The 13240-nt window shown below is 37.8% G+C and overlaps 1 protein-coding gene across 1 annotated transcript; it reads right to left on the bottom strand.

The window, feature by feature from the left end:
* Positions 1 to 240: 240 nt before the first annotated feature.
* On the bottom strand, positions 241 to 13190 carry LOC142349673 (aspartate aminotransferase, cytoplasmic-like). Its single transcript, XM_075401397.1, has 9 exons — positions 12917 to 13190; positions 11000 to 11181; positions 7988 to 8096; positions 7193 to 7305; positions 6785 to 6889; positions 4062 to 4212; positions 1513 to 1681; positions 920 to 1053; positions 241 to 589 (listed from the first exon to the last, which is right to left on the bottom strand). The coding sequence occupies exons 1-9, from the start codon at positions 13017 to 13019 to the stop codon at positions 453 to 455; spliced, it is 1203 nt and encodes a 400-aa protein (XP_075257512.1). The 5' UTR covers positions 13020 to 13190; the 3' UTR covers positions 241 to 452.
* Positions 13191 to 13240: the final 50 nt, after the last annotated feature.

The following is a 13240-nucleotide window of genomic DNA, read 5'->3' on the forward strand; positions in this document are numbered from 1 at the left end:
GTGTGATGACAAGTGTGTATGTATGTGACAATCTCTGAGTGCTTAAGTTTTCCCTTCTTCGGCTTGATGTTTTTTTGTGAAAATGACTGGTTCGAAACAATTGCTATACTTTGCACAGCAAACGGTGATTCCGCGTGCTGTTTGTTTAGTCTTCCACTTGTACACCTCTTTAGGAACTCCAGAGGCACAATCAATTGTTTAGTCTTCGGCGTGCTGCAGGTCGCTTGATTGAGAAGAAACTTTGGACATATTTTTGCTATTATGATACAATGTAAATTGCATGAGTTAATATATCAGTGTACATCTTGAACAACTTAGTAAATAAGAGTTAATATGAAAGATATCAAGAGTGCTCATTATTTCAAATTGACAATTCAGCGCCGCTGATTTGAATGATTAATAAAAATAGAAGTTTCTACATATTCGCATCAATCAGTTCGTCTAGTAGATAATCAGAATTTTTTCACGGCTGCCGCAATTGCATCCGCAATGTATTGTGTGTTGTCAGTTGTGAATGCACACATGTTTACACGTCCGTCATCCATTAGGAAAATGTCGTACTCGTCACGAAGGAACTTCACCTGTGCCTCTGAAACAGTGTAGATTAAATATTGGGGGTTCAGTGTTAGACAGCATAAGCAGCGATTAAGCGTTTTAAACTTCTCGTTCGTCATTTCATAGAGACCAACGACAGCCTTTATCATGTCTGGTTTCCTTAACTGAGATTAAGAGCCACTGGGCTAAAAATGTCCAAAATACTCCCTCAATCAGTTTCCCTTCTATGAAAGACCAAAACTTGAGAACATTACAACATATGATAATCAATCTATGATAATACCTCAGCGCTCTAGATACTTTTTTGTGAGTTACGCGCGTATGCATGATCTACAATGTTGAGTGGGTTGGGTGGGGTACTTACGAGTGAGTCCAGTGAATGAGAACATGCCAGTCTGGTTGATGACATGTGGCCATGTGATCTCGTGTGTCTGCAGCTTCTCAAACAACAGCTGTCGCATGTCTTTGATCCTTTGCGCCATCTCCAACAACTCCAGTCTAACAAACACACAAAGCGTGTAACAAATGTTTTTCCTAAGTTAAGAGGGGATTAGGGTCTCAAGGGGGGGGGGGGGGGGGTTACGCGTGCGAGGATAGGACGAGCGCAAAACTGCCCTTTACACAATAATTTTATAATTGCGATGAATTAACGCTCTAAGAGAGCTGCTTAAGCGAATCAATGCCGTTATGTTTACCTGTTGATCCCATTTTTGAGGGCGAAAGTTAAGTCGAAAGAAAAAATTATCAAGCGAAATCGCATTAAAAGGCTAGAGGACTAATTTAATTGCTAAAAACTTTGTTTGACAGCAATTAATAATATGAAACTAAATTAGTGATGACAAAACAGGATCTCCACTCCCGTTAATTCCTTTTTTTTGCTTTTTTGATTTTTCGCGGATTCAATTCTTATTTTAAAACTGCTGCCTATATTGAATACAGCAAAATTGTCACTGTTACCTCCACTGTTGTGCGAGTGTCTCGTCATTGAGTACTGTGGCCACCACTCTTGCCCCGTGGGAAGGAGGATTGCTCCAGGTGGCACGCACTATCCTCTTCAACTGACTTCTCACAGCTTCTATCTTGTCAGGACTGTTGATCACAGCTATCATGTTGCCCACTCTCTCGTCTGCACACAGAAACATAATGAGAAAGTACAACTTGATCCAACACCCCACCCCCCCCCCCCCTCAATAACTGTATAGCCCTTCCTCCTCCCATTACCGTTAATATACCATAATGCGGGCTTTAGTTTCGCGGGGCCTAACTGAGACTGGAGCCTAAACCTAAAAGCGCCCCCTCCATTACCGTAAATCTAACATGTGGGGGCCTATAGTTTTGTGTGGGGGGGGGGGGGCTATAATGGGAAAAGCCAAAAGGGGGTTTGAATAACATACTGGGGGGGGGGGGGGGTAATGAACAAATAGCACTGCATGGTATTCAATCGAGTAGTCCATCGTTAGGTGGATAATCACCACGTGTTAAAATACTCAATAAAGCGAATTATGAATGACCACGTGCAATAAGCAACAAACAACAACCTTGTCACTTTCCCCACTGACTAAAGACAGAAGATAAACTTACAGAACTACTACCTAATCAGAAAACAAAAAAAAACATGGCAGACATGAACTTTCACCCTTCGACACTTGGCTTTCTACCTATTGTCCAAAATCAAGAGCTGCAGAAGACATTTCAGTCATACAAAAACAACCCGATAGATAAGGCAAAGCCCATCACAGGTGAGAAACCGAGGAGTCTGTTGCAGCTGCATCCGATCCCAGACCAGAAGGCCAAGATCCAAAATCTGAAGAATGAGAGCTGGGTGAAGAAAGAGCCATACGTGGATCCAAGGACTGTCAAAATGGAGGCACAGAATGAGAAGCTGCGAGAGATCCAGAAAGAGGAGTTCAAAGTCCGGACAGAACTCATGCGTCAACTAGTCAATCGGAAGCATCGACGATGAAACGATATCAGATGGCACGTCGAAGAGAGCATACTTCGGATCTTTTCCGTTAACCCTCGCAGCGCACCCCATAATCCCACGCTTACAAATTGTTCAATTGTTTGCTAGCTCTTTCCCATTATAGACCCCCGGATCTATTCTGTTTCGCCCCCCCCCCCCCCCCCCCCCCGCTTAGTGAGCATAAATTTTTATGACCCCCAGACGCACGTGCTATTTTCTTACATAGTAACGTGCTATATAACAACATAGAATTTGTAACTGGGGGTCATAAAAAACACTGGGGGGGGGGGGGGGAACAGAATAGATCCGACCCCCCCCCCCAATATATCACATTATTGTGCATAACTACGGCAAGTAAAGAGTGGTATGTAGCTAAGCTGGGAGGTTTTTAAGCCGGGAGAGTTTGCGCCTACTAAGATAAGGGGTTAACGTAACAGATCCCGTCTTTCCTAATAGAGAAAAAACTAACTAGATTGGCAAAATGGAACCCAGACAGACTACGCATGATATATTACAGACCAAGACACAACATGTCAAACTATTTCCATCAGGCTCATTGCACACACAGTTTTGTTTTATAAACAGATACCTTGAAATTCATAGATTACAAAGAGTGAACGTCTGAATGTAAATGAAAATAGTAAATCGTGAATAGGGATACCAGAAAAAAAATCAAAACGCCCTAAATATCGTTGAAAAATACGGCGAAAAAATCTAGCTTCTCTGAGCGCCGGCCGGGGCACATTCAATAGAGCATTATTCACGCACCCGCGGTGATCTGGCTACAATGCCGTTGCTAATTGCGGAGGAAAAAAAGCATACACTTTGAGGAATAGGAGCAGCCGTTTATAAGATGGCTACTCGAGCTAGCCAACTAGAATGATCAATATACTCGTTGAATTTCATCGAAATACACAGTTTAGACGGATCCCATCGCCAGACTACATATAGATCAAAAATAGTGGTTTGCCTAATAACTACAGCTTTCTTGGATCTTTCCATTATAATCTCTCATCCTCCCATTTTCAGATCAGATAAAATGGAAATGTCTCAGGTTGAAGAGCAATGCATACAATAGAGAAAAAGCCGACATTGGACACTGGAAAAAATGTCCATTTTGAAGATAATTTTTCATTATGAATAACAACACCTATGATGGGAGAAACCTTCTGAAATAAGAAGTGGCAAATAGCTCTTCTATCAGAGACAGTGGTAAGAACAAAGAACGGATCTTTTCCGTTTGTGCCCCCCCCCCCCAGCTTAGTGGGTGCATATTATTTGCAACCCCCAGATGCACGTGCAGTATTTTTACATAATGATTTACTATTTAATGACACGTGCTCTGTAACTGGGGGGAGCATAACGTACTGGGGGGGGGGGGGGGGGGGGGGCACAAACGGAAAAGATCCGAACAAAGTTATTTTCTGTTGGCTGCACCCGGCCGAGGACAATAGATTTCTGAAAGAACTGAAAGGCCCATTTTTAACATTGCCTTTTCAAAAATTTTCATATTGAGTTTGAATTACTAGCAACGGGAACTAACTGTAGAGCCCAAAGTTTTTGGACATAGATTGGCAAACGAAGAATTCGACGCCTTTATCAGCCAACATTCGCACAGACGTCCCATCTTTGTCCAGATCTCCACTGCCAAATCCCTGGTAGGCTGTGTCCATTACAATTGTCGCATTCCTTTTCTGAAAATATAAATGACTATTAATTATCAAGAGTACCTGGCTTTGATAGCCGTTACCATGACATTATGTGCAAAGTTGCCGTCTACCATGTCCATTAATTAATTGATCAGTGAAACTGCAAATGTTGAACATAGCCGACAAATTGGCAGAGAACAGCCGCAATTGATATCATTGATTGAAACAGTTAAAAAAACTTTCTGAATGTCAATGTGTTCCGATTTGTACAACAAATGTGAAACGAAAGAGCGTCAGACACCGCCACGAAAAACATAGGCGGAAGATTTCCAGAAACGACTTGAATTGGAAAAATGACAATCCTCAGTGACCTCATTAATCTCCTATCACCTTAATTAAACTTAAAAAACAACGAAAATTTACATAAGAAAATTAACTGATAAGGCATCTGATAAAACTTATTTTAAGTTGAGAGTCCAAAACTGTTGCAAAAATACCATGCAAAACAGTAATAACGAAGAAGTTCGCAACAAAATATTGCCAATTGACAGAAAATGTAACCACTTCGTCAAAGAACGAGAAAGTTGAGGACAAAAACAAAAAAAATGAATATTCTCTATAAAACTCGAATAAAATTCTCCACAAAACAATAAAACGCAAGATCCCAGCAATTAATTGGATAAAATTTATCGATCAGCCACCCACCCAATACTTTCCATATTAATAATAAACAACAATTTAAAAAACCAATAAAAAACCTGAAAAACTTATACCCTCACGAGTTTACCCTCATTTTTTCAGTTTAAAGCAATATATAGCTTTTACGAAGCAGCTACAGAAATGCTCTCAATTAAGAATTGATGAAGAAAACTTTCAGCAAGAACCAAAAAAATACCAGAAACAGACAAAAAAAAGGCAAAAAGTTGGTCAAAATTACTCGATTTTCTTAAATGAAATTAAATCGAAAATAAAACCAGTCAAATTAAAAGCCATCCAAAGGTGTTAGAACAACTGACTTCAACCAGAAACTCCCCAAATGCATTAAAAAATCGAAGAATGGAAAAAATGCTGAAAAAAGGCAAAATGTTTTGAAAAATAGCCGAAAATTGACACTTAAAGTGTATTATTCACTTCAGATGGTCAAAAACGCTTCCAAACGGACTAATACCACTTTAGATAGAAGAGAAACGCCTTTTACTGAAAAGTTCAGTTATTTTGCTCGCTTAGTGAACAGTTTTTCACACCTACTCATTCTCTCAAATACGCGACAAAAACAGAAAACCACTCCCTTGTCTCTGTTTCTCAGGTTTCTTCAGAATTTTGACCGAAATTTGCATTTTCATTATAAACTGTTTTTACGCATTTCCCTTGTTTCAAATACATTCAAACGAAATTATCGAACATTGCTGGCATATTGCCAGAAAATAGACGCAATAGCTTCGTAGATCTGCAGTCTCAAAAAAGTAAAAAAAAGAAAGATCAACAAAGAAATTTATTGTTTTCATAAAGGGCTCATATGTTACATTTTGATTAAGAATCTGTATAATTTATTGTTGTTTCTATTCACTGATCTTAAATAACCTTCAATTAGAGTGGTATACACTCAGTTTATAGTGAGACTTTATCTCATTGAATTAAAGTGAAGAAAAGTCTTTCCGAGCGAGGAAGTCATTTTTGAGAGAACTAAATCAAGTGTGACCACAAACATTATTCATCACGCAAATGAACAAAAACTCGCTCCACTAAGAGTGAAAAATGACGTCACACACTCAATTCAGTTAAAATTGCATGAACGAATGAACAAAAAGCAGATTTGAAGTGATTGTGACGTCATATGGTCAAAACAAAAATCTTGACGACCAAAAAAAAATGACAAAGAACAAAACATGACAAGTCCTCACGTACAATTCAAAAAATTTTCATGGACTAAACAAAAAACTAGAACTAGAACAGACTATGAGTTAATTGGGAAAACCATGTCTAAAAAAATCAGATCAACAAATTTTTAAAAAAGCAGAAAAGTCAAAATGCCTGTTAATGCATGTTAACAAAAAAAGCCACTAGAGAGAAAGGGAAATTTGGTTCAAACAAAATATAGCCCTATAGTGAACTTTGAATGGATTGGGAAAACCATTTAGAAAAAATCCGATCAAAAAAATCGAAAAAAAACAGTACAAATCAAAGTGAAATTACCGCATGTGAACAAAAACCACTAGCGGCATAGCAAATTTTTGTTCGAACACTGTTTTCTCACTGTACATTAAAATTTAAGCAAAAAAGTTTCACGCCGCAAAACCACTCGCTTTTTCTCTCCACTTCCCGTTTCAGGCGTGACAAAAATCACTACTCCAAATTGACTTCAAAAATAATTAAAATGTGTGAACAGATCTTAAGACGCAGCAATCGCTTCGCCGCTATTAATAAAAAAAATACGCTGCACCAACACTCTTCGAGTCGTAAACCAAGAACACTGCAATATAGCTAGGCTGAGCTTGCAGCTTCAAGGCTAAAAAAAGTCTAGCAAAACTAATAATGAGAGCAATTAAAAATCAGATACAAAATTATTAGCATTCAAGATAAGGTTTAATATTGTAAGGTTGATGGAGAACGCACTAACAATGACAATGTCGAGTATCTGGTTCCATTGTTGCTCATTCAGGTCCATTCCTGTTGGGTTGTGGGCAACAGCATGCAACACCACCACCGCATCTTTGGGCACACCCTAGAGAAGAGACAAAATGAACAAATGGTTGTCTATCCAAACTGCAACTGATTGATACTGTACACCCGTTCGATGTACCTATCATCATAACTACATGGGTCATAGCAAAACGTTGAATCATTATGAATCATGATACGTAAATTGTATTTTTACTATGGCCATATTCTGATCATGTCACTTTTTTCTACGCAACGGCAAAAATGAGGATGGAAAATTCGGATGTCTAAAAAAAATCTGATCAGCGCTCTCTTCAATTTTTCAATTCTTGGGTTTTCATGGCAAGGAACTTTTCGAATTCTATACCTCCAAATCCTCGACCATGCCAGCAAAGTCGACTGCTTTGGTGTTGGGGTCCCAATACCTGTACTCTCGGACGTCTTTAATGCCAGACATCTTCAGCACCGAGTTATGATTTGCTAAAACACAACAATCCATTTATAATTCAGTAAAGTCGACATATCTTCCGTTTATAGTCTCATTTTTATTTTTTAATCCTGAGAAAAATCCGGGAAAAATATCAAAATAGTCAGCTATTTGCTACGCTTCACTTTCAAATTGTAACAATTAAAGACCTTATCCACACAAACCCCTAGGTAAAAGCTTTGGAGAATGTCAAAAAAATGCAAAGACAATGAACAAGGATCACTGCTTCAAAATCACCTAACTATCCGCTATTTAAAATTATTGAAGGAAAGAAGCCAGACGAGCCCCAAGAAAAACTCGATTTCTAAATCATTCAGGCTTCAGCATCTTGTGTTTAGATAGATTGTGTTTAGTCTCCTATTCATAGCTTTTCCTATGTCACTTCAGGCTAGCCAACGGTTTTATTTGTTGCAATTTCATTCAAAATTTTGCCGTTTTTCGAATGCTGCTTTCGAGGCAAAAAAAAACTGATTTCTTCTAAAGTTAAATTCTATGCTATTTTGAAGTGCTGTATGGAACCAACAGAATAGTAGGGCGCTAGTAGTAGTAGCAACTGAAATTATAAAATTTTACTGCACACAATATATTTCCGTTTCTATATTTATCAACCAATCAAAGGCTATTAACGTGATGTCAATTTATGCGTGGTTGGCAACGGAAGATGATAAATCTTACGCCATGTGGGTTTGGAGACGTATGCTACTGTCCGTCCAAGACACTGAGACATGAACTCACAGCACACTTTCAACGCACCAGTCCCTCCGAGAGATTGAACCGCTATGTACTAAAACCACCAGCATCTCATGTCCAAAAAATTTCAATCAGTTCGCCATTTTACTTTGTTGGCAATAATGGACAATACCGAATCCGAGTATATGAAATCAAGTGTATATCCCAGATGAAAGCGAAATAACAGCATAGAAACGATGCTACTTGACTTCTATAAAAAATTTCATTCCATGGTTGGATGAATAAAATGCGCATACTTAAAATGGATGTTAAAAATCTATTGGTTGAATCCTTTAGATGTTGTACTCCCTCGATATAAAACTATTGAAGATTTGGGAAGTAAATTTGGTTGAATAGACTACTATAAATCCAAATTCTGCTCCAAAAACTAGTCTAAGCTGTAGAGTAGTACTACTACTCTAAGCTGCATAACAGCACAAGACCTGAAAAATCAAAGAGTTTTCATTGAAAAAACCATTTAGAAACAAATCCGATCAAAGAAATCCGCGTGTGAACAAAAATCCACAAGCGAGAAAGCGAATTTCTGTTCAAACGCCGTTTTCTCGCCCTAAATAACAATTAGAGTGAAAAAAGTTTACCACTTCCATTTTAAGAGCTCCACTTCCTGTTTCGGCGCGACCAAATTCATCACTTCAAATTGACTTTAAAAATAATGAAAATAGTCGACAGATCTTTAAAAAACCACCTTTTATCAATTTTACAATGCCATCTAGAAGAAGCGACGTGTCATCGCTGGTTCTCCAGAGATTTTCTGATACTGCATTTGTTCAAGGACTGGTCATCTATCTGACTTATACCATAAACAATATTTAAAACAAATACAGATATTTTTTTTTCAAAAATGTTTCATTTACTTTATTACAGACTGGCCAGTCAAAAATTCAAGTATCTCCCCTTAGTGAGCCTCCAAAACGAACGAGAAATTTTCAATGTAAAGCACAGTACTATTCTGAAAAACACAAAACAGAAAAAAAAATTGCCAACGGACCAAAAATAGGCAAAAACTGATATAATTTAATCAACATTCATTAACAAATAAAGCTGAAGAACAAAACAAAAACACGTCAAAAGATCAGAAAAGAAGTTTAAAAAAACTTCGACAAAAGATTTTAGATTGACTGAAAAACTAAAATCGACCGAAGATTTTAGAATAACTAAAAAACAATGAAAAATTGTCTGCTTAGCGCATATTATTCACATCATTTTTTCGCTCTTTCGAAAACCGGTAGGGACAAAAACACCAATCTATCCTTTCTCCACTATCAAGAGTTCCGGAAACAACTCGAATAATAATGTCAAAGGAACTCACTTAAAAAATAATTTAAACTACCTACTGAAGCAGCTAATGATGCTTAGAAAGATTGAGCCAAAAAAGAGGAAATAAAAGAAACAAAGAGGAAATAAAAGAAACAAAGAAGAAACAAACAAAATTTACTCCAAAAAAGTGATTAAAAAGAGACTACTCCAATACTCTTCTTCGAGTCGTACAAAAAGACAACCATAACAACTTGACGAGTCGTAAAAAGACCGAGCCCCAATACAATTCAAAAAATTCTTTCAATTGTAAACATAGCAGGCTTAAAAAGATTTTTGCCTTCAACTCAAGTAGCTTGCTTTTGTACTGTCAAAAACAAAAACATAGCCAGCAGATTGCAAGAATATCCGCAAAATATACTTGCATCCCATTAAGTATAGATAAAAACAGATACAGATATAAGGGACTGGCTACGCTCGAAAAGCTATACAAAAAACATTAAAAAATAAATTTAAAAACCTTATTAAATTGATTCCGCAGAAGCCTTTTCATTAGGGACCTTTATTATGCATATGAAATCCTTTGACCTTCAACTTATTCAAAGTTAACTTAAGTATGACCAATACACGTATGATCAAATCTTAATCACGCAAATGACCGGAAAACTTGGGCTAAAGAGAGCAAGCAATAACTTCACGCGCTTAAACGCCGTTAGTGAGAGGAATTCAACAAAATTTGACTTTTTCAGCTTTGCTGGGTGAACAAATGTAAAACAAAAAAAACATAACCGACTATCGTCGAAATCGGTAAATGGGGCTTAGGGATGTTAGCAGTGGGGGGAGGGTTTACGCGATGGGGGTAGGATTGCAAAGGCTAGATGAGAGGGGGGTTCAATTCGACAGGTGGAGGAGGGTTGACAATGGGAGTTTTGCGGAGGGCGGGGGGCTGATGGCGGGGGAATGGTGACTGAGGGGGTCAAACTTTTAAGCTTAAGAACCGCCCTTCACACCATGAAATTTTCTCCAAAACAGTTTTGATGAATTGCATTCTTAGAGTATAGTAAGTCTTAGGGCTCTAAGAGAACTTGATGCCCTCCGAGAGCTACCTGTTTATCCCGTTTGAGGACAAAAAGTCAAATGCGTTTGAAGAAAAGTCGGTCAAGCGAGAAATCGCATAAAAATGACCACAGGAAACATAGCTGGCAAATTGCCAGAAAATAGCCGCAATAGCTTCATAGATCTGTAGTCTCAAAAAAGGTTAAAAAGAGACCAAAAAAGAAACCTATTCTTTTCATTAAGGGCTGAGATGTTAAGTTTTGATTAAGCATCAGTATGGCTATAAAGACATAAGAGTGGGGTAAGTAACGTGAAACCAAAAATTTAATCAAGCAAATGAACAAAAAAACTAGCTCCAATAAGAGTGAAAAATGACGTCACGCACGCCTTCAGTTGAAATTGCATGAACGAATGAACAAAAAGCAGGTTTGAAGTGGTTGTGCAAGAGAAGGCCAATAATAGCCTCAGCTATCGCTTCGCGGCTTTTAATAATATAATTGCTACAAACTTCGTTTGAGAGCAATTAAGCATGTCAGTGGGGCAACTGGAAAGGTCGAATGACTCATTCGAGTAATCTACGGTACAATGAAACAGGCTAATTAAATATAGGTATTGGATTGGTGGTACCTTTCTGTTGACAACGATGGGGTGTTCCTTGCCAAACATCACGGCAGTAGAAGCGTCTGTGAATGCGGGCAGTCCATCTATTGGCAAGTATTCGTGGTTGAGGGAGAAGTCACTCGCTATCCTCTGCTCTGCCTCTCGCACTACCTTCAGGATGTAGGGCTTTCCATCGTTGGTCTGGTACGCTGCAACACACACACACAACAGATGATGATTTACGTACATTAACTACAAAGCAATTGTATGTTTCTTCAACATAAAATAGTTTGCTATGGGCAAGATTTAGGTTTGAGAACTTGTCATTTCAAGCTCAGGCACAATGTCTTCAAAGTATATTCGTAGATCAATCAGGCATCATTGGGCATCATGCACACGCATATACATACGTGCACATTATGAACACTTGAGCATCCAATGTATTTGGAATGAACAGAAAAAAATTAATCTGTTTTCCCTTGATTAGGAACTTTAAAATTTTTTACACAGCAATCAAAAGAATTTATTAGGTACCACTTTCATTCCCTAATCACAAAATGGTAGCCTAATTTTGCCCTCAACTCAAGTAGCTTGCTTTTGTACTGTTAATAACAAACATAGCATGCAGATTGCCGTAAAATAGCCGCGATAGATGCTTGTGGCCTTCCATGAATTGAAACAACTAAAGAAATAAGATAAACAGATCGACCACACATCCTTCAATAGACCACTAGACTTTTTGGGTTAGATTCGGACTGTCAATTTTATGACACATGCGGTCCATAAGGAAAAAACCCTAAAAGACCTTTTTCAAAATTGGTATTCAAAATCAAAAACTCGAGGCTAATACTCAAAAATTAGGGCATATAAGTTTGGCACTACTTAGATGCACACTATTGATCTTTAACTAGTAAAGGTTCATTAAATTTAAATTTCATAAGTGAGTTCAGAAGTCATTTTTTGAGTGAGATAAGTCACACAATTGACCTAAAAGCAGAAATGACGTCATGTACACAGATTCTAACTGCGAAGCAGAAGTCACTGAAGTTAGTGAAAAAGTCAATTCCAAGAAGTCAGGTCGTAAGAATCATCGATGGTGACGACGAATTAAAAAACATAGCAGGACAATACCTGGCGTACAATTCAAAGAATTTGCATTGACTAAACAAAAAAATAGACCTAGAACGGACGATTGATTTGGGAAAACCATTTCCAAATCAGATCAAAACCAAACTTTTTTTTTAGAAAAAAACTGAAAATCAATGACAAAATGCCGCATATGAACAAAAACCACTAGCGAGAAAGGAAAATTTTGTTCAAAGAAAAACTAGGCATAGAATAAACTATGAATTGATTGGGAAAACTATTTGGAAAAAATCCGATCCAAAAACCAAAAAACAGTAAAAATCAAGGTGGAATTGCCGCATGTGAACAAAAAACCACTAGCGAGAAAGCAAATTTTTGTTCAAACACCGTTTTCTCACTCTACTTTAAAATTAGAGTAAAAAATTTTCCCGCCACAAAACTACTCGCTTTTTCGCTCCACTTCCTGTTTCGGCGTGACCAAAATCACTACTCCAATTTGACTTCAAAAATCATGAAAATGTGTGAACAGATCTTAAAAAAAAAGACAGCGCCCCAATACAATTCAAATTCTTTGAATTTTAAAAAACCACGATGTCCCCAATAAAACCCGCTATCGCTTCGTGGCTATTAAAAAAGTTGTACTTAATAATTAGTAAAACAAAAAATTCCAATTGACGTAAGATATCAATGAAAACGTTGCCTAAAAGATGTCAGACACCTTAAAGTTTAGAAGTTATGTTATGTGGTTTTGTTATATTATGTTTCGAGAAGCTCTCGAAAAAAGACGAACACTGCTCAAGAAAAACGGGCTTAGCATAAAATTCCATCCTGTTAGAATGTCGGAAAAAGAATACTAACCTCCTACTCCCAAGTTGACCTTGTTCGGCCCAGTGCATGCTTTGAAGTCTGCTGTGAGTTGGAAAACCTTCACAGGAGGGGCGGCTTCAACAGCAGAAAACATGGCTACGAAATAGAAATCTGGCTGTATTGTCAAGGTCGCTTTCGACTCAAATTTGATTTGGATGACTTCGGTCCTCAATCAATCCTCAACCAAAAACAGGTAATCTCTCACAATAGACAAGCACGCAAACAACAGTTAATCAAACGGCCACAAACAAAGCCTGAAAGCAAACAATTATTTAGCACAAACTATCAAATCAAATATCTATTAAAAGCGATATT

Source organism: Convolutriloba macropyga, chromosome 11, assembly GCF_964194025.1.
Source record: "Convolutriloba macropyga chromosome 11, txConMacr16.3, whole genome shotgun sequence".
Lineage (NCBI taxonomy): Eukaryota > Metazoa > Xenacoelomorpha > Acoela > Convolutidae > Convolutriloba > Convolutriloba macropyga.